The 22,968-nt window shown below is 35.6% G+C and overlaps 1 protein-coding gene across 3 annotated transcripts in view; it reads right to left on the minus strand.

Moving 5' to 3' along the window:
- Nucleotides 1-22,968, minus strand: part of LOC148944381 (SET domain-containing protein 9-like) — a 44,608-nt gene that overhangs the window by 3,360 nt on the left and 18,280 nt on the right. Inside the window, exons 4-6 of one of the 3 annotated variants that reach the window (XM_089099885.1) lie at nucleotides 20,169-20,408; nucleotides 9,528-9,770; nucleotides 8,046-8,269 (exon numbers count right to left, since the gene is read on the minus strand). In XM_089099885.1, coding sequence (XP_088956011.1) covers nucleotides 9,553-9,770; nucleotides 20,169-20,408 — 458 coding nt within the window. In that variant the 3' untranslated portion in view covers nucleotides 8,046-8,269; nucleotides 9,528-9,552. Of the gene's footprint in view, nucleotides 1-8,045; nucleotides 8,316-9,527; nucleotides 9,771-20,168; nucleotides 20,409-22,968 lie in introns of those variants that run through there. The other 2 variants (XM_089099886.1, XM_089099887.1) reach the window with 2 other exon arrangements.

Genomic DNA, 22,968 nt, shown 5'->3' on the forward strand with positions numbered 1-22,968 from the left:
TAATCAGTGTTTCAGGCATAGAATCCACGTGGTGGACATTTAATTTCGTTTCTATAATTTTAGTTTGATAACAAAATAACGGTAAAATGCTAACAAATGTGTTTTGTTTCTTTCACATGGAGATTTTCAGTCACTTACAGCTAATGTCCGTTTGTACTTGGGCTGCTATGGCAACCCTAATTTCAGACACTGTCCGTTTTACCTCTTCGCTGTCTATACAAAGCATAATTATTTACGGTTGTTGGATCGGACTGAATGCATACACTTAAATGCGAATCAATTCCCACATACAGCAACAAAAGAAGGCAGTAAGAGTTTTCTGTATTATCAAAGTTTGGCACTTTTACAAGACAAAATTTTCGTTTCAACCCTGAAACGTGGAACATGAGCTTTGACGTAAATATATAGTATTTCTATCATCAAATATGAAATTTTTAATTGGAATTTCTATCAACAAAATAGGAAATAAAATTTCCAAGGCAGATAAGATTTCCAAGGGCAAAAGCCAAAAAAATCAAAGAACATAAAACTCCTTTTTATTCAATTACTATTTGGTCAAAATCGACTACTATTTTCGACAGCAATTTTGCTATTTCTTCAATGAAAATACCAAAAGAATTTTTCCAAATATACCAAAAAAAATTTTAAACACCAAAATTTTTCAATAAATACACCTAAGAAATTGTCTTTAAAATAAAAAGGGGTCAAATGCACTAATTCTCTTATTTCTTTTCTTACCTTTTACAGAAATCTACTTCATCTTATTTACCTTTGACCTTTGTCGTATAAATAAAACTGCAAAAGAATAATCCTAGAGCATGCTACAAGTATATAAGCATGCAGCTTTTGCAATCTGATAAAGTCCTATCCCTAACTTTTTCCTTTTATTCTCTAAATGCAGCAATCAATTTAGCTGTATTTTTCCTAGGAACCATACGTTACTTATTTATACCATCAAGTAGGAAAAGAGGGTACGTACTTAAAAACATATTAATGATGTATAGTAATTGAATGACACAGAGGACTCCAAAGAAAATGAGAATCATAATTGAAACCAAACAATTGGCACGGGGATATAAAAACTAACTGAATAACCGACAAAACACGCGCCGTAATGAATCTTTCAGAAACAAACGCACATTTATCAAAAACCCTTCAGAATGCTTCAAACCAAAATTCATTATCTTTAAACTGCTTTTTGACCATTAGCACCATCTTGGATTGGATTTAGGTAAAGGGGACTTTGGGAGACTATGAATAGCTCAGCAGACCATGTTTTCGGAAAGAATTCTTCTGGTAAATCTTGGAATGGTAGTTCCTATCATCGAAACAGATAGAGGCAGCTAATTTTGCGTTGTCAGAAGGGTCATTTAACAAAGGAAGCTAATTTTTGTTACTTATATAGTAAAGATAGTTAATTAATTCTGGCATGGATTATTTTGACAGACTTTGCCTTAAGGAACACGGTAAAAGCTATGGGAAAGCATGGAAATCAAACGGGAAAGTATTGCTCTCCTACACTTGATTATACTGATGATTTGAGTGTCCTACATGAAAATGTTAGCAAATTTATGTTTTGAGCATTCAGAGTGCAATAAAAGGTTTGAAAACTAATTTTAAGAAGACCAAGTCAATTAAACTGCGAATAAGTGCATATGAAGAGGTGATGTTGGGCAACGACAAGATCGATCAAGTGGATAGTTTCATTCACTAGGTAGTGTTATTAGTAAAGATGGTTATTGCAGTGAAGATGTTACAAGTAGAATAGCCAAAGCCTGGGGTGTTTTTTTTTCAGAGTTGCAAAAAGTTTGAAAGGACAGGAAGATCCGCCTGCAGTCCAAGACTAGAATATTAGATGCTACAATGATGACAGTGTTCAAGTATGGCTCTGAAGCGTGGACTCTCAGAAAGATAGAGGAGGATCTATTACATGTTTTCCACAGTCTGTCTACGGGATACTTTGGGCACCCGTTTCACTGACCGTATTTCAAACAGTAAGCTGTACAAAAAATGTGGTTCTATCCCCTTTCTGGGGCTATAATGAGAGAAAGGTTGAGATGGCTGGGATACTATCTGCGAATGAAGAGTGGCAGCCAAAGATCGCCGTTTTTGGCCAACCATCTAGGGCCAGGCGAAAAACAGGTTGTCCCCAAATTTGGTAGGAGGAGGTCATAAGGAAAGATCTAAAAGAAATTGGAACTTCTTGGGAGGGTGTAAAAATAGGGGATTCGAATATACTGGGATGGAGGAAAAGTGTGCGTAGCTGTGATGGCCTCAAGGGCTTCGTGCTACAGTGCGTTGTTAGTAGTTGTAATAGAGATTATGGTACTACCCTTTTCTTTCTTCTAGCCCTTCCATTGTAGAAATGACACCCAAATTCCATTTTTTAGGTGGATATGGCACTTTACGAATGGCGTTATCAAGTCAAATTTCTAAAAAGCGATTATATGTACAGAATTAGTTTTTAAATGAACCCTAAAAGAGACCTCTACGATATTGTAGGGCCTCACTCAGCCTTTTCATTTCAGTAATAGTATCCAAAGTGCAATCTTTGGGTGCCATATAGCACTTTATGATAGCTTTATCAAGTCAAACTTTTGAAAATCAATTAGACATGAAAATTAGCTTTTAAATGAACCCCTAGACAGATCTCTATGACGCTCCAGTGCCCAACTAGTAGCCGACAATGATGGATGATGATGGGTAACGAGAAGATCGATCGAATAAACAGCTTCACTTAATAAAAAAATCGATTCACAAAACAACAGGTATGGTGATTTTTCATCCAAGTTGAATTTTACTTCTGTTTTTAATTTGGTGCTTAAGTGGTGGGAAGAAATTGCTAATTATGCACCTATATCAATTGTTCATAGACTTGTAGATAAGTGTCTAACTAGTGACCCATCATTCCATGAAATTTGCTTCAGGTCAATGGTTTTCAGAATAAAGTAAATTTGATATTAATTTTTAGCCAAATAATCTGTTTATTTAGCATTGATTAGTTTTGCTTAAAAAAAATAAAGGGCAAGCATATCCTGCTTCGTCCTGACAACATTACAGCAGTAGCTAATATAAATAAAATGCGAGAATAAATTTAAAACGATTTAATCATTTTTTTAATAAGATCTGGCAGTTGATTTTGCGGGGCAAAGGCTAGATCTCTGCAGAACATTTGCCCGGATTTGTCAATATTGCTGATAAAGCGTCAAGAAAGTTTGATGATGAAAAAGAATGGGAATTTGATCCTGCAAATTTCACGATTTTGAATTCTTTGGTAGGTCAATAGATAGCCATTAATTTCCAGCATTTCCGGCAATCTAGTATAGAACGAAGTTCAGCCAATAGTAACCGAAAATTTAAAAATTCTTTCTGAAAAAACTGTCAAGTGAGAAAAACTGCTATCTGAAGCTGGTTACGGTTCAACCGAGTTTTTGTTCAGGTTCAATGGCAAAAACAAAATTGTCTTTTAATCAAATTTTAATACAGCTTGTTTTCTTCTGCTCACTAAACTTTAACAACTTTTTTGCTCAACTTTTTTCTATTCACTAAGTGAATTGATATATAAGTGTTAACTTTATTTCCTGCTTATTAATATGTTGCCAATCATTAAGTTGTGATACATCTTCTTTTTTTTAATTAGGTCCTAATACAACATTTTTTTTCTGACTTAATTTAAATAAACTTCTTTTTTTCTGCCAATTAAAGGTTAATAAGCTTGTTTTTCACCAACCATTTTTTTATTCACTGTTCTAATACAGCGTTTGAAAATGACATCATTTTTACACAATCCTGAAAAAGGCTTATGCCAGCTTTTCCTCTCACTCAGACTATCTGTCTTGGCTTTATCTCCAATTATCCGTGGCTCGATGGCAACTTGATTTTAATTCAAAAATCAACGAGGTCGGGGCCGACGACCGAGACCGAGTCCGTTGATTAAAAATTCAGTCCGTTGAATAAAAATTGAGGTTTTCCTTAAAAATGATTAATAAAGAAAAAATTTCAGGAATTTAGCCGTTTCAAAATATAAGATTAGACGTTCACATTTCTAAAAATAGAATGCAAAGCTCGTTTAAATAAGCATTTAGAAAAAAAGCGGACATATAGATGTTAACTGCTGATGCTTGCAACTTACTCTGCAGCAAAAGAAAATCATTATCAGTTTTATGTTACTTTCAGCTCTAATTACAATGTTAAGTCCCCATTGTCTATACGCGTAATGAGTTTAAATAAAAGCTAAACTAGAAATCACTAATAAGCCCTCTGCAACTCGTAATCTCATCTCTTTGAAGGAAAGACCGCTATTGGTTCTGGACAAGCTCAGGATTTAAATTTGAAACATCCCTATTGTCTAGCAGTAAACTTCAACCCTTTTCATGTCACAAATTTCTTCTTGAACTGTATTTTTACACAGTTTAGGTCCCCTTTTAGTTCTCATTTTCTGCTCGAAGGACATTTGGGTTGCTCAAATAGTCTAATGTTTTTAAGGTAACTGAGTTTAAAATAAAGTTAAGCATCAATTCCACTGACGTCAACAAACTACATACACTACCAAAAGCACTACTAAGGTATTGTAGTGGGTTAATTGTATAGCTTTACTACCAGTGCAATGGTAAAAAGTTTCTATCAGTATTGTACAGACCATATAATTTTCAATATATTTCCCACTTTTCTTTTAATTTTAATTTCCTTTTTTCCTAAGAGAGGCAACGACGAAAAAAATACACTATTAAATATTCATTCTTCCACGACTATCTCTAGGAGCCATTACCTACTCTTAAGCGCCATTAAGTGCACCACTTGAAACGATTTTTTTTTTCCATTAAGAGCAATTACTGAGGGAATTTTCTTGAACCTAAAAAAGGAAGTAGGAACTAAGCGATAGTCTGGAATAGATAAGCACACCGTTCTTCATTATGAATGCGTGTTACGAGGAAGGACGTTACGATGTCTAATAAACAAAAAGATTAATCGTTTCTTCAATGTACCTAATGAGACTTTACATACAAAATGTAGTTTATTTATGGCCAAAACCGATACTTTCTCTGGCACTTCCATACTTCTATAGCAGAATGAAACTAAAGTTTAAAATGCTACAGTGGGAGCCGCTCTTTCCGTGGATTTAAATTCTCAAAAAATTGTCAAAATTTCGACACAAAGAAGATACAATTATGCCAAGAAGTATTTGATCTAAAGGTGATGGAGACTGAATTTCCTAGCTATTGCAATTTTCCCTTTCTATTTTTAGTTACCTAAATACGCCTTTATAATGTACCTAGTAGATACTAATCCACCAGACAAGAGGACTCTAAGGGGAAGAATAGCACTTAATTATTGGAGGGAATTCCCTATTGCCCTTTGGGCTTATACCTCCACAACAAGCTCGAGAATACCCTAAAAAGCGAATTTTAAGCGATTTGAATTTGAAGTTACTCGATAGTTTTGAAATTTGTATTTCGTGGTCATGTATATTCAATCAGTCCAATAGTCTTATTTTGCAAAAAACTCACTGCGACGTTAAGATCCTATATCTCATTAGCTGTTCGACTATAAAATGTTAAATTTATTGCCAAGTAATGCCAGTCGACCAGTGGCATTCGACAATTTCCTTGAATACCCTTTCCGAGGGATCTTATTCATAGGACTGGTGAATATGGGCCGAATTATTAGGGGTGTCAGGGAAGAGGGGCAGTATTTTCCTAAAATGGCGGGAGAGTTTCTGACCTTTTTGAGGGCAATCAATAACCCCTCTCACCTATGAGTGTTTAGTGTAACCCCTAAAATCAATCCTAGGATAAATGAAAGAAAAATCCCAAGAATATAAAATTTACCTTATTAAATATTTAACCAAAATTTCGCTGTGTTGCGTTTCAATTGTTTTCTGTATCTAACATTTAGTTATTTTAGTTAGATTTCAGTGCATTCGTCCCTGTCTGGCCAACTAAAAGATTTGCAATAAACTTAAATATAGTTGGATTATATAATTTGGAGACATCCATTAAGATCCACAAAGTACAGGATAGAGTGACAATAATTCTCCGTCTCGTTGTAAATCAACATCTTTGCCATATATTTCGGTATTTATGACTCAGGATTTCGTTGAAAATTCGGGGAGAATACTCCAACGAGGATAAGCTGGGTATAAAAGGCCGGAGCTGTTCCCGTGTTGTGAGACGGCTGATGATCTCCACTCTACCATAAGCTGCTTCCTCCGCCCCTATACCTGGAGGGGAAACCTCACCTGTTTGGACTCATAGTGACATCGGGGTGGAACTTTCACGAAATTTCCCAACCAGAGTCGTAACTGCAAAAAGCACTTCAGGGTGACCTTGAGAAGTGGTGACCCTTGAGGAAATGACAACCAATTAAACGATACAGCATTACACCGGAGTTGATTAATGCATAACCCTCCTGGATCGCTACGTTATGCATTATGGGTTACTTAACCATTGTACAATGTCCGCAAGCAGAGATACATAATGATTCGGAGGTAATACAGCCAAAATTACATGCACATGACGCCAACTGTTGTTGACAGAAGTGCATCGAAAAGTGCTGAAAACCATATTGTAGCCAAAATAGAAAGCAACTATGGCACATTTTGGCTAGTATTCTGGATAAACCGCAGGATGCTGCATGGTTGGGTAGTTGGTCCTATTGGTATGCAAGCAAAATGCAAATTCGCTGAAGCCCTTCTCCAGTTCAAGGCCAATTAAAATGGCTACACGAGCCAGACCGTTGGTAGTTCATGCATGACCTTGAAGTGTATTTTGGCAAAAAACAAAAAAAAAAGTTCTCCGGCTACTCACTATCTGAACTAGAACTTACTGATGTGACTGTCTTAGAGAGAAACAAACCTCCCCGAATTTAAATCATTGCAACTTCTTCTAAAAAGCCCTCAATAACAGATTCAGTTCTCCGTAAAATACATAAGCTTCTTGGTCATAATGTAGAAATACATTCGAGTATCGTTCTGAATGATAAAGTATGTGAAAAGTAAGTATTTTTACTTGTCTGAAAATCCACCGTTTAATTAAGGGACAGAGGATCCATATTCAGGAACCGAACTATTATTTTTCTCTCTCTCTCTCTGTTTTTATAAACAATGCATTTTTTTGCCACTTAGACAAATTTCCTCGTGACAATTCCCATTGTGACAAGTTCCATGTATTTTGTTGGTACGTTTAAAAGAGGTAGGAAGTAAGGCTGTATTTAATGCCCTATTTTAACGAAAATTTATATGACTTTTTAGTTTCATCGCCGAAGTTTCACAATTTTTTTTTTTAGTCAAAGTTTTGCGAATGTTTCATAAAAAAAAATTAAAACGGACAAAAATTAGTTGGAAAAACAAAGATTTTCTGATGGAAATAAAGAGCCAAGTTAAAAATTAAAATGAACCAAAAATTATTGATTCATAGTTTATGCAACAGATACCTTCAAAACTAGCTCAAGACAAGCTGATTCGTGATGTAGAATTATGAAAAACTAGTGCTTTACTGAAGACACAAAACCAACGTAAAAAATCAGGATGTACTCTTAGGAGCAGAAAAGCCCCTAAGTAACATTCAGAAACGACTAATTTCTAAGACTCTCAAGTGTCTTTCACCAGCGATGATATCACAACTTTTAGCTTAAGATTTCAATCCTTAAAACAAGAAAAAAGGGAAAAACACAAGCAAGCTCACTTTCCGGTACAACGCTGGTTTTTTCTTAAAATTCAAAAATTTTGATCATTTTCACTGTTTGATGTTCCCTTTAGTTGGTATTTTTAAAGTTTTCAGCTTCGATGAAGTTCGTATTCGAGATCTTTTCTAGCATATATAGTCAAATATTGCAATATAATAGCCCAAAATCATAAAAGATTATATACGTTAGCCACAAATAGCGTTCGATTTGCCAAAGTACTTAGTCAAATGTACGCAGTTCTTAGTCAAATAGTTATGAACACAAGAAAACTCAACACAGGCATCTCAACCTATAATACCTTTTTCTACAGAGTTATTTGTTTCTAACTCATTTACCCTAACTTCATAACATAATTGTCTTTTCATAATTTCCTTTTCTCAGTTTCTATTTTAACATTTGTTTTTCTTAAAAATCAAAAACAACATATTAAACTCCCATTTCCATCATCGTATTTCTGCTAGTTTGACTTTCCACCACCGACTGAAAACAAGGCCAAGAAGCGAGAGAGTCTTCTCAGAATTGATGATGTTCCCTTGGAAATTTGGAGCCTCAATTGATTGTAATCCATCCTCGAAAACAGCTCATCCTTCAAAATAAATTGAAGCGAAAGTAAATGCTTCTCTTCTATAATGCTTAAAAAATACTTTAATGAGTCCCAAAATTTGTCAGGTTTTCTTAAAGTGTTGTGATTAATAAGAAAAGCGGAAGTATAGCTCTATCTGTCAGAGAGATCGAGGGCCTTAAGGCAAGCTCTTATTTGCGGTACTTTCTGTTCGTTTTAAGTTTAGGTTAACTGTTTAATTTGATATTTATTCATTTTATGTTTTGCCTATTTATTCATAGTAATTTCTGTTTGTTTTAAGTTTCACCAAGTGTATGACTTTATTTTTACTCGGTTTAGGTTTTCATAATCCTCTTTATTTTTCTTAGACATAATTCTTTATGAAAGTTTCTTCAAAGTTTCAAAGCTTTCTTCAATAAGAGTTAGTTTTAAGCTGAAGATCACAGACTTTCTTTGATCACAGCCTAGAAAGCGGGATTAAACCACGCTTTTGTACAAATTACAATTGTAATTAAAAATACTTGTCTTAAACTGTTTAACACAAGAACTAGAACAGTCCGAGTTCTTTCTTACTATGTGAGATGGAAAGTGTATTGAACGTATTATTGTATTTTTGATCTGGATAAAATCGAAAGGATGTATCAAGCAGTTTCTCAGAACTCATTATTCAGTTAAACGCAGTTGATGGCTATTTATGGCACATCTAACTCAGTACTAAGAAAAGAAAGTTTATTGTGCATATTACAAAAGGTGGCCTTTCAAAGTCAGGTTATTTACTAAAGCATGGAAATAGCTCAATACCAAAAAAAACGAATACTAACGTATAAATTATCGTAGAATAATTTTTTTTAGAGAAGCCTTTAATTGGGACAACCAATAGACCTTTGAATCTCAAACAACCCGATCTCACAAGACCTTAATTAATATAAAAATAATAGCATTAATTATTTCGATAGTCAACGGAAGGGAAATTGGGACCATATTGGACCGCTCACAGGGGAGATAGTGTTGAGTCACCATAGAGCTAAGAACCATTTTTAACTGATTTATCTAACCATCCGTGCAATTGGCTATGATTTAGCCCTCAATCGCAAGAGTTTGAAAATTATTGGGTAAGGATAATATATAGTACTGTTTTAAAAAAAATATATTAATGTTTAAAATCATCTACAAATGATGGTCAATTAATGCTGAACGATTGTTCATTTCACCGAATAATTCAAACAAAAACTTTTTATTTCATCTTAAACTCGCTTTTCAATAGAAGCTAAGACATAATTACCTATTGTTTCTTTGTTGTCGACTGATTAGGATTTATCAACAATAGAGATATAAGTGGAATATAGCTCATCTCCTTCTTGTATTAAACGTGTCGCAACCAGACCAACAATCTTCAGCGGTGGGAAGTTTCCTGCTTCATCAAGAAACACAGTTCTATATGATATATTTGGAATATATTTCCTAAGATGGATTGGAAAGTCAGCGGATATTGTCATTTCATGATAAGCAACATTTGCTGGACGATCTAGAAAATATAGAAGGTAATTGAGCCTTGTCCCATGAACCAGAATAAACGATTCGGTCACTTAACAGGGATATATTTTTAGGGGAAAATAAAGGGTAACTATTATACTAGCTAATACGGATGATACAAAAAAAAAATCTAGCACACACTTTTTGCCCTTTTTCGGCTAATGCTTCCCCAGCATTTCGGGGCAAATTTGTATTCATAATTCAATTATGGGCGTTTAAAATGTTTTAGATTAAAAAAAAATACTATCTATGTCTAAAATTGAAACTTACTCGTTACATACTTGAAAAGATGCACGACCTTAAATTTCAACCACAGCAGCCCCCCCCCCCCTCAAAAAAAAAATTATTCGGGAAAAATTGAACTAAATGAAATACAAGTCGAGATACAATTATGCATTGTGCATTCGATGAAGCACTTATGATACCGATTGGGGCGTAGCTCCAGCATTTTTATTGGGGGGCAAGAGGGGTCCACATCCAGAGGGTCAAAGGACATGGGCTATATAACAATTTTTTCTCCAAATTATTGGGAGGGGGGAGATCTTCCCCCCCCCCCTTGCCCCTCCCACACGACGCCACTGGATACCAAGGACACAAAATAAATTTGGTTTCTTAAATTGTTAAAGTAGAAACCTATACAACCATATACGTCTTTTTAAAAAAAATTAGGAAAACCCAAGAGCTCAATTTTTAATATATAAGATACTTGATGCAGCCATGCTGTTTAAACGTATAGCGGGCGTCAGGCTTAAAAATCAAGCACATACGGGAAAAATCAACAGAAAATGAACGAAAAAACATATTATCACATAGCTCTAGAAGGTGTAATTTTCCTTGTTGCTGTAGAAAAAGACATCAATGCCATGAATTGGCAGTAAACTGAATAAAAAAAGAAACAGTGACTGGATGATAAAACCTATGAAAGAATATTGTTTAAGAAAAACTGAATAGAAGTATATGTATATCATTAAATAGCTAAAAATCTAAGATATGTGTTGATATGCTGATTATTAAAATTTTTCAAGATTAAACATATCAAACTTCTAGTTAATTGTCTCACCTACCAGAGAACTTTTTCAGAAAGACCAATTAGACTATCCTATTTTGTTGTATTTATCTCTTTAGTCGACAATTGACATATCGATACACTCCTTTTTTCTTCTGATTCAAAAAAATTCTTACTTAATTTTGACAAAGTCTCGCTAGCCAATCATTGGTAGCGCAATCGTACTGCCTAAGTAAAGAACGATGTTGGCACAATGTATTTTTTTTTTTCATACCCGGGCACTTCGTATCGAAGGAGCTGTCGTAGAAACTTCAAAAAGCGCCCATTCGATTGGAAATTGGAGTGGCTAGTGCTATTTTTGATAGTCGAAAGTGATTAAGGGGTGGCTAGCCCCCCCACACCCATCATTCCCCCAAACACATCCAATAAAAATCTTGAGATAGCCGTTTTGTTCAGCGTAGTTGATTCCCATACAGTAAATATGTTTTTGAGGACACTCCCCAACAGCCCTCAGTCTAAAGATTTTGAGTTCTGGCCTGGGGGCATAAAAGAACCTTGTTGGCACAAATTATTATTTATTATTTTTTTCCTTTAGAGCAGGGCACTTCGTATTAAAGAGGTTATCGTACAAACTTCGAAAAGGGCTCATTCAATTGGAAGTTGGAGTTGCTTGTGCCCTTTCTGATAGTCGAAAGTTATTGGAAGGCGACTAACACCCCTTCCACGCCCACCATTTTCCCCAAACACATCCAATCAAATTTTGAGACAGCCATTTTGCTCAGCGTAGTTGATTTCCAGATGGAAATAATGTTTTGAGGAGGACATTCCCCCACAGCCCTCAGGAGAAGGGTTGTAAGTTATGCCCTGGGGGCATATACGGTTTTTTATAGAAAGGGTTGTCGTAGGTACTTCAAAAAAGGCTCATTCGGTTGGAAATTGAAAGGGCTAATGTCCTTTTTAATAGTTGAAAGTGATTAGAGGGCAACTAACCCCCCTCTCACGCCCAACTTTTTCCAAAACACATCCAATCAATATTTTGAGATAGCCATTTTATTCAACGTAGTTTTAATTTCTGAAAATTAAGTCTTTGAGAATGACAACCCCCCACAGCCCTCAGGGCAAGGGTGGTAAGTTATGCACATATGACATATAAGGGTTTTATAGAAAGCACTGTCTTAGAAACACCATAAATGACTTATTTTATGAGAATCAGAAATAACTAGTAGAGTCTTCAACCGTTAATGGTGACTGATAATTAATAGACACCTTCTACATAACAACCACTTCTCCACAAACATCCAATAGCTATTATGTTCCACGGAGTTTAAAGTTCAGGAAATTATACCGTTGAGCAGGACACTCCCCCCACAGTCTTCAAGGTACGGGTCATAAGTTATGCTCTGGGGGCATGTACTACTTTAATTGATAGCTTTGAAGTGGGCATTTGAAAAAGGGCTGATTTTATTGGAAGATTAATTGGCTTATACCCTATATTATACTTGAAAGTAATTTGATTGTATCTAACCCCCCTCTCACGCCCAACTTCTTACCAAATACATTCAATCAAAATTTTTAAACAACTATGTTGTTCCAAGTAGTTAACTGTTCTGGAACTTATGTGTTTAAGAATGACAACCCCTCCCCCCCACAGCCCTCAGGGCAAGGGGTGTAAATTATACCCAGGAGGCATATAGGGTTTTTATAGAACGTGTTTTCATAAAAACTTTAAATTTAAATTCGATTGGAAATTTAAATGGCTAGTGGCTTGTTTAATAGTCGAAAGTGATTGGAAGGCAACTAAAACCCCTTCCACGCCCACCATTTCCCCAAACACATCCAAAAAAAATTTTGAGATAGTCATTTTTTTCCACGCAGTTCAACGTCCAGGAAATTATACCTTTGAACAGGACACTTCCCCCACAGTCTTCAGGGTAAGGGTTATAAGTTATGCCCTGGGGGCAAATAAGGTTTTTATTGAAAACTTTGTCGTTAAACATTGAAAAAGAGCTCATTTGATTGAAAAGTCAATTTGCTAGGACTTATTTAGGTAGTTAGAAGGGATTTGACGGTTACAGAACCTTCTCTCTCGCCCACCATTTCTTCAAACACATTCAGTCAATATATTTTAATAGCAAGTGAGTTGAGTGTAGTTACAAAGTTTGGAAACTATATCCTTGAGGATGACAACCCCTCCCCCCACAGCCCTCAGGGCAAGGGTTGTAAGTTATGTCAAGGGGGCATATAAGGTTTTTATTGAAAGCGTTGTCGTAGAAACTTCCAAAGGGCTCATTTGATTGGAAATTGAAAGGGCTAGTGCCATTTTTAATAGTTGAAAGTGATTGGAGAGCGACTAACGCCCCTCTCACACCCACCATTTTCCCAAACACATCCAGTTAAAATTTTGAGATATCCATTTTGTTCAATGTTCTGGAAATTCAGTCTTTTAGGATGATAACTTCCTCAGAGCCCTCAGTACAAGGGTTGTAAGTTATGCCCTGGGGGCATATCAGGTTTATATAGAAAGTTGTTGTAGAAATGTCAAAAAGGGCACATTTGATTGGAAATTGATTTTGCCCTTTTTAATAGTCGAAAGTGAGTGGAGTAATTAACCCCCTCTCACGCCCACCATTTCCCCAAAAACATTCAATCAAAGTTAGAGATAGCCATTTTGTTCAACGCAGTGGAATGTTCTGGAAATTATGCATTTAAGGATGACAAACCCCCAAGAGCACCCAGGGCAAAGGTTGTAAGTTATGCCCTGGGGGCATATAAGGTTTTTATAGACAGAGCTGTCGTGAAGCTTCAAAAGGGGCTCATTCAATCGGAAATTGAGAGGGCTAGTGCCCTTTTTAATAATCGAGCGTGATTGGAGGGTAACTAACCCCCCTCTCGAGCCCACTATTCCTCCAAACACATCCAATCAAAATTTTCAGATAGCCATCTTGTTCAACGTAGTAGAAAGTTCTGGAAATTAGATCTTTGAGGATGTCCCCCCCCCCAGGCCTCAAGGCAAGGGTTATAAGTTATGCCCTAGGGGCATATAAGGTTTTTATTGAATGTGTTGTCGTAGAAGCTTCGAAAGAGCTCATTTGATTTGAAATTGAAAGGGTTAGTGCAATTTTTAATAGTTGAAAGTGATTGGAGAGCGACTAATGCCCCTCTCACCCCCACGATTTTCCTAAACACATCCAATCAAAATTTTGAGATAGCCATTTTGTTTAATGTTCTGGAAATTCAGTCTTTTAGGATGATAACTTCCTCAGAGCCCTCAGTACAAGGGTTGTAAGTTATGCCCTGGGGGCATATCAGGTTTATATAGAAAGTTGTTGTAGAAATGTCAAAAAGGGCACATTTGATTGGAAATTGATTTTGCCCTTTTTAATAGTCGAAAGTGAGTGGAGTAATTAACCCTCTCACGCCCACCATTTCCCCAAAAACATTCAATCAAAGTTAGAGATAGCCATTTTGTTCAACGCAGTGGAATGTTCTGGAAATTATGCATTTAAGGATGACAAACCCCCAAGAGCACCCAGGGCAAAGGTTGTAAGTTATACCCTGGGGGCATATAAGGTTTTTATAGACAGAGCTGTCGTGAAGCTTCAAAAGGGGCTCATTCAATCGGAAATTGAGAGGGCTAGTGCCCTTTTTAATAATCGAACGTGATTGGAGGGTAACTAACCCCCCTCTCGAGCCCACTATTCCTCCAAACACATCCAATCAAAATTTTCAGATAGCCATCTTGTTCAACGTAGTAGAAAGTTCTGGAAATTAGATCTTTTAGGATGACCCCCCCCCCAGGCCTCAAGGCAAGTGTTGTAAGTTATGCCCTGGGGCCATTTAAGGTTTTTATTGATAGGGTTGTCGTAGAAACTTCCAAAGGGCTCATTTGTTTGGAAATTGAAAGGTCTAGTGCCATTTTTAATAGTTGAAAGTGATTGGAGAGCGACTAACGCTTTTCTCACACCCACCAGTTTCCCAAACACATCCAATCAAAATTTTAAGACAGCCATTTTGTTTAACGTAGTTGAAAGTTCTGGAAATTAGGTCTTAGAGGAAGACAAAAAAAACTTTTTCCACAAAATAAGTTTTTCAACAATCAATCAAATAGTAAAACCGTTGCTATTGAACAAATATTAGTAAAAGAAAACTTTTTCCACAAAATAAGTTTTTCAAAGAAGAGTAAAGAACTCCATTAAACAAAAAATGAGCAAAAATACAAATAAAATAATCTACCAAGCGTGGAGCTACCACAAATCAGCATCAATAAATAAATAAAACTCAATACGAATAGAAATTACAATAAATAACCGAGTCAAACACAAAACGAGCAGAAATTACCATCATTTAGGCTCAAAACCCATTTGCCTTCCCAAGGCCAGAACAAAATTTGCACTTTACTGAAAAAAAATACAAATGAATGTGCATTTTCAGTTTTATATACATATACTGATATTTAGTAATCAAAATGTTAATATTATTTGATTTATTAAAGTTATAAAAGTAAAAACATTTATATTTTTTCAGCAAAGTGCAAATTATTTTCTAGCCTTGGGAAGGCATAGGGGTTTTGAGCCCAACTTATGTTAATTTCTGCTCGTTTTGAGTTCGACTCAGTTATTTATTGTAATTTCTGTTCGTTTTGGGTTTCATTTATTTATCGATGCTGATTTGTGGTAGTTTCATGCTTGTTAGATTATTTATTTTATTTTTGCTCATTTTTTGTTTAATGGAGTTCTTTACTCTTCTTTGAAAAACTTATTTTGTGGAAAAAGTTTTCTTTTACTAATATTTGTTCAATAGCAACAGTTTTACTATTTGATTGATTGTTGAAAACTTGACTATCTAATGCACGTACCTTGGGCGGTGCGGTATTTCGTCCGGCTTTTGTGTAAACAGGAAAAGTTTCCACTTTGTTTCTCTTCACTATTCAGTCTGGTAATAAAATAGAGAATTTAGGCATCGAGAAAGATTTTAATAGTTGTATAGCAACCAAAATGAAAATCGTAAAAAATGCTGGTTTTCAGGAATGAAAAGACTTCTGATGAAGCCAAGGGGCAGTATTTTTTTCTATGTCCATCGCACTTTAAAAAGCGTTCTTAGAAACACTGACTACTTCAATAGAATGGTAGAATGCACCGTGGTTGCAGTGGTAGCTGCAATCTAGTAAAAGACGAACACGGCCCACAATATATACCTTCACGTGTAAATACCTTCATTTGTGCAAGAATTATTATTTGAAGAATGAATGTAGTGTCCCTGGGTGCAAACTCTTGCATTCCAGGCTGTGTGTCAGTTTTAGAAGTGGGCTTTGCTTCGGTGAATGCAGTCAAGTTCACTTGAAATATGGATATAAATCTTTTAAAAAGCTCTTAAATAGTGCCAAAAAAAATTTAAACCCACAGTCAGCACCCCCTCCAATTCCTTCTCTCATCAGTTTGGACCTGTCAAAAAACAATTTGCATCAAACCTTCCCATCATTACATCAAAGGTCAGTGAGATACCCCAAGCAGTTCAGCTCAACGAAAACAAATTTTCCTCCTCCAACAGTGCCAAGAAAACTGTCAAAAAACGGAGTCACAAACCCGGTCAAGTAACACACCAGTGCCCATTGAGGCACCACCACCAGCTCATTCCAGGGAATTTAAGACCCCCACCGTATTCTATCAACACAAAGAAGACCCTACTTCCCTCCATTCGTTCCCAGGTACTTCGGGTTATGGAAGCATCGAATTACGGGACTCTAGTGTAAACCAGTATTTTAGTTCTACCTTATGTCCCCCCAAATCCCAACTTAATAATATCCCCATAATTTGTCCGCTGTCCTCCTTTTCTCTCAAGCACGGTCAAGCACCGGCTTTTAATCCTGCTTCTCAAACGAATCCCAGCGTTCATCCCGAAAAAGATGCCTCTACCCTCCCAGATCGACGTTCCTCCCACCCCCCACTGTCTCCCACAATTAAAAAAAAAAATTGCCCTCTTTAGTAACCGTTTTACTTTCCCAAAGCTCTTTGTTACGAACGCCGACAGCCTGAATTTCGACAAATTGATCGAGCTAGAGGCCCTCTGTCAAGTACACAAAATTGATGTAATTGCCGTAACTGAGGTCCAAGCACAGAACCCTGATTTATTGAAAATTAATAACCACTCCCAATTCATAAAACTTCGTCCTCATGATCACCCCCTAGGTAAAAAGGGAGGTGGAATACTATTATTTGTAAATAATTATCTCTTTCCTAAATTAATTCATGCTCCCAACTATTCAGATTACGATGAAATAATTTGGGTAAGTGTAAGACCCAAAGTTTTACCACGCCCCTTTAATTTGATTGTGTTTTGCTGCTTCTATTATTCCCCAAATCAAAACGCTACACAAAGACAGCGATTCTACCAACAACTGCACAGTAGTGCCGACTTTGTCCTATACAAATTCCCGAACGCCGGTATTTCTTAGTAGGTGATGCTAATGATTTTATGTTAAATTCCCTTTGTAGTTTCCAAAATTTAAAACAAATAGTAAAAATACCAACAACAAAAGGAAATTCTACCCTTGATCTGATTTGCACCAACATGCAGGCGTTCTATGCCCCTCCTGTCCCCTTGCCCCCGTTAGGAGGAAGTTACCATTTTTGTTTATTAATGAAGCCTCTCAACAGCTTTAATCATACTTTTTCTGTTACAAATTACATTAATTTTAAAGTCTCTGAATTCCAGAATCTGATAAAAACAAAATATATAAATTCCTTCCCTGTGAAAAATGTATAAACTTGTTCTAATGACAAACCATACATTACTAGCCAATTGAAAAAACTAATTACAATTAAATTGAATCTACTAAAGAGTGGTAAAACATCCGAAGCGAATTCACTGCGTAAACGTATCACATATCTGCTTCTTCATATTACAAATGTAAAGTCCAGGATTTATTTTCTACAAAGCCAAAACAATGATATAATAGAATAAAGAAAATTTGTGGAAAAACACATAATAATATAGATTTCCATTTCCAAGAAGACCCTTCAGTTACAGCCAATGATCTGAACAGGTTTCTTTCTTCCATAGTTCAAAACCTCCCTCCCCTTTCTTTTGACACTCCTTATGATTTATGCTCTCTCAATTTTCCCGTTATTTCGCCCTCGGATGTAGAGGCAAAAGTTAAGAACATTAAAAAGTGTAGTACATCTCGACTAGACATCCCGATTGTGCTAATTAAAGCCTTTGCCGACAATCTCTCAGAGCATTTGTCCTTACTTTTTAATGAAATTACCTTTACTGGTAAATTTTTAAATTGTTGGAAATTAGGTTTTATTACTCCCGTAAAAAAGAAAGGTAACAATTAAGATTTTGATGGTGTCCGTCTCATTACTCTTACTCCAGTTTTTTTGAAGTAATATGAAAGCTTTTTAGCTGAGTGGTTGAAAGTAAAGATAATCCAAATTGTTGACCAAAGACAATTCGGAAACCTACGCTCTACATCTGCCACCCACTATCTTGTTCACCTTATGGACACAATATGTAACACACTCGAAAAACCCAATACCCTGCTCAATGTTATCGCTGTTGAGTTGCAAAAAGCTTTTGATTTAATCAACCATAATATACTATTAGAAAAGCTATCTAATGACTTTCAAGTTGAACCTTATTTAATTAGAATAATTGCGTCTTTCCTCTCTAATAGAACGCAAGTCGTGAAATACCTGAATGTATATTCTGATCCCCTCCCAATTTATAATGGTGTGCCCCAAGGAACCCTCTTAGGCCCAATTTTATTTCATACAATGATAAACAACCTTGATGTTTATTTTCGGATAGATAGAAATTCATTGATGATCTAGATGTCTTGGAGACATGTTTCAAAAATTTAAAAAACAACCCAAAGGGCATCTTGGAATCAATATCAGCCAAAGCTCTTACTAACGATATGAGAGTTAACCCTTTAAAGCGAACTGTTCTTACTATTGATTTCCTTAAAACTCCCCCTTCTTTCTCTTGTCCAATCCCCCGGAAATGTCTGTTACCACTATGAAATTACTGGGCGTTACCATCTCAAGCGACTTAAAATCGGATTGTCATATCAATGACATCTTAAAACGTGCAAATGCCGCATTTTCCCCTCTTAAACTCCTTAAAAACTTTAAATGCCCTAAATCGCATTGTTTGAGGATTTTCCTGTCATTTTTACGCCCAACCCTTGAGTACGCCTGTCCTGTTTGGCATCCTGGCATTTCCATTGAATTGTCGGACAAAATAGAGGAAGTCCAAAAAAGGTGCCTAAGAATTATCTTCAATGAGGGTAAAGTACTTTATATTTCCCTTCTTAGGAGAGCTAATCTTGTCACCCTCAAGGAAAGGAGAGCAAAAATTACCTTGCGTTTTGCTAACAATGCCCTTCATGACCCTCGAACAACTCCCCTTTTCCCTGGTCAATATTCACCCCTTCGACCCCGCTTCCCAGGTTCTGTGTCAACAAAAAAAACCCTTCTTGCCCCAATAAGAGTTTGCACTGAAAGATATAGAAGAACTGTTATCCCTTACATAGTTGGCATTTTCAATCAGTGAATCTCCGCAGCCCCCCCCCCCTCACTCACTTTTTACCTCATAGTTATTAATTGCAATGCCCATTTTGCAAATTTGGAGGTTTTTTATTTATTTTTTTTAGTCACTAACTAACTTATGTTTTTGTTTCAACTTTACTTTATCCCATTGTTAATTTTACGAGTTTTCGTCTTTTTTGGCATTTTTGCTGACTTGACATTGGCCTTTTAATTTCATGAGTTCAATTAGTTTTTGTTTTTAACATTTTTACGTATTTGACATTGACCCTTTTGTAATTTCCTGTAATTGTTTGTTCGTTTGTTTTTGTTGTTCCTTTTTCATTTTATTTGACGCTAAAGTGCGAATTCGGCCCTTTTGAGCTTGTGATAGCCGTTTTTCAGCAATAAATCTTATCTTATCTAATAATCAATAAAATGCCTGACACCCCTAAAATGGTGTTGGATCGAAACAAAAAGTACACCATTGGCATTTCGTTGGCCAAAAATCTTATACAGGAAACTTACAGTCCCTTGCCTTGACCAACGAAGAAATTCTATTGGCTAGAACAACAACAAAAATCAGTTTTTTGCATAGGAAGCATCTTCTTTCCGGTTTTTTTTTCGCAGCTATCGGGGCACTAGAACATCACATCAGTTTAAGAGCTCATTTTAAAGGAAATTGCTACATGTACATGCTTTTGTAATTAACACAACAAAATATTTAAAATAAAGAATGTAATAAATGAAGCAACGACGAATTTTTGGGCAAGATACAGGAAAAAAAAAGCAAAACCAGGTGGATTTGGTTCAAATCGACCCTTCAATATCGATTCCTACTCCAATTTCTTTTTACCTGAGCTTCTATTGTTGACATACTGTCCTATGTTGAGCGGACTTAGAAGATTCGAAGTAAGCCATGAAATATCAGAAATCAGATGGGGACCAAAGCGATCTCGATTCACACAGGACTTGAAAATAGACTTGGATAAGCCTCTATCTTTCCCATCAATGTGAACACCATCGGAGCATCGGAATATAAACTGATTGTTTATTGATTGAAAGAAAATTGGATCGGTAGGGTAATATACTGTTCCTAGAATAAAATGTATTTCATCACAAGATACATTTGAAAGTATTTCCTGGTTCTTTTGATAATATTGACAATTTAAAAATGTTCGTTTACTATTGTGTACAAAAGTAAGGGGGCTGTCAAAACGGACAGTACAAGTGTTAGTCAGAGTAGATATAATAATGCGTCAAATTTCCTTGGTAATGAAAGGTGAGAAAAGACTTTATCAATAATAACCGAATACTAATGCTAATTGGTGCGTAATTTTATTAGGTGATTATCAAAGGTTGTTTAAAATAGAGAGAAGGTTCATTCAAAAAGTGACATTTAAAAGGAGCAAAATGATTCTTCGTCATGAGGCTGTGGTCTTTTACCATCTAAAAAAAAATTGTTTAATATATTACGGACAAATAGAGATAAACTAGAAAAAGAAACACAAATACTGAAAACAGCAACAGTTTTAGTCAAAAGTGAAACATGCACTCTCTTATTTAAATTTTTACCCGTCTTTAGAAGTCCCAAAGCATCAAGCAGCTGTTATAACAAATCTTAAAAGAGCCAGCGCTCTAACGTTACCTAGAGTAAGAACCCTAAAGCTTCAATGTATTCTTATTGTTTATTTATTGTTATTCTTTTTCCCAGAGCCACTTCACGTAGAAGGGGTAGTCGTATAGGTTTCGCAGAGGTTGAGCTAAATCATGAGACACTATATGCACCCTGGTTGTCAAAATGGCATGTCTGCAATATCTCAGGAAATTTTAGGGTATTAATTTGAAACTTTCAGAGAATGTCGCAGGGGATGTTGAACTCAATTTAAAGACAATATGTTCATCCCCGTTGTCAACAAAGCGTATCTGTAATATATTAGGAACAGTTAATGGCATTTAGTTGAAAATTTAAGGGAATGTTGAGGGGGATGATGAATTAAAACAAAACGCACTAATTAGAACTGTTTAGATAGAATCGGATATTTTAAGTCCTAAACCAAAAACGCGAAAAGTTGGAGAAAAATTCATTATATTAAGTAATAATAAAACTTTCTGAAAAAGAAGTTGAACGATTAGAATAAAGTCATATAATAATTCAAAGTCAAAACGACTATAAATTGCTATAAAAGAATAAATGAAACTCAACACAAATAGAAATTAAAATAAATGATCATATTAAGCATAAAGACAACAGATATGGATACAGGTGACTAAATAAATCTTACAACAAGTCAAAATAAAATTGAAAATTCAAGTCAAACCCAAACGAACAAAAATTACTACAAACGGGAGTTTGGCTACTGCCCCTTCCCCTCTTCCCAATCCCATAAAAGTTCTAAGGCCTATTGCGTCACTTGCGATTTACTAAAGCATAATGAACTATAAACATTTCTTTATATTCAAAACATAAAAAAAATACAAAAACAATATAGTGAAATAAAATCTTAATTGTTGATAATCCCAGGAGTTAATAACCTTACCTACGAAATATTCAGTTTATTTTCATTATTTCTTTCCCATCATCTCGATTATCATAGTGATTTATTTTTTTATTTTCCGTCAATGTTTCGAAAAAAAAGCACAAAGTTCAAAATACATATACTTCCAATAAAACACGAACGACTCAAACAGTTAGGGAAGAGTGCAAGTGGCAGTAACCAAACTCCTGTTTGTAGTAACTTTTGTTCTTTTTTGGCTTGAACATTCAATTTTAGTTTTACTTGTTTTAAGAATTACTTATTCATTTATATAAGTATCTGTTATCTTTATGCTTGATATGATCGTTTATTTTATCTCATTTTCGTTTTTTGGTTTCATTTATTCTTCGATAGTAATTTCGGTAAGTTTCCGTTGCCCTTTTTAAGAGACAAGATATCAACCCTGACATTTTGTGGTACAAAACAACGCTTTGAGCCTAAAGAAGACAAAACCAATACAAAACAAACATTCAGTACCGCCGCGCGGTGGACACTAGTGTACCATGGCAATTATCCTTGTAGGCCCTGATCAGATGTCACGAGACAATAATAATGATATTAAATATAAGCAATAATTAAGTAAGCCTATCAAAACACCATTTTAAAACGTTTACAATGACTCATATACTATAGCTTTAAGATATCCTCCATATAATCTAAGAATAATTCATAAAGTTTTGTTCAATGGTTAAATTTGGTTAGGACACTAGGGCAAATTTTATAAAATTAAAGAAAACAAACAGAAGAGTAATAGCATCATAACCAACCAAATTAAAGAAAAGTCACAGGTCTTGTCACTTTTGCTTCTGTACCATAATATTATAGTTGTTCATTAACCTCAGTACATTTAGCACAAAAGTAGGCATGCTGCACCTTGTCTGAATGGAATCGTTTAAATATTTTCAATCTGCATGATAGGAAGGCCAAAGTGGGACCATGACCTTCCGAAAACGCCCTTCAGCTCCTACCCCAGTTTTTAGAAGAAAGTGGACCTGTGCCCCCTGATAATTCCCACCCTCCCATCTCTAACTTTTTAGCAGAAAGATAGGAATGTCATTCCTTATTTAAATTAAAACGCACAATGATATTAGGTACAAAGTAGGCTCCCCAGCAACCTCC

This window comes from Artemia sp. Qi Xiang Cuo, chromosome 14, assembly GCF_049724085.1.
Source record: "Artemia sp. Qi Xiang Cuo chromosome 14, ASM4972408v1, whole genome shotgun sequence".
Classification (NCBI taxonomy): domain Eukaryota; kingdom Metazoa; phylum Arthropoda; class Branchiopoda; order Anostraca; family Artemiidae; genus Artemia; species Artemia sp. Qi Xiang Cuo.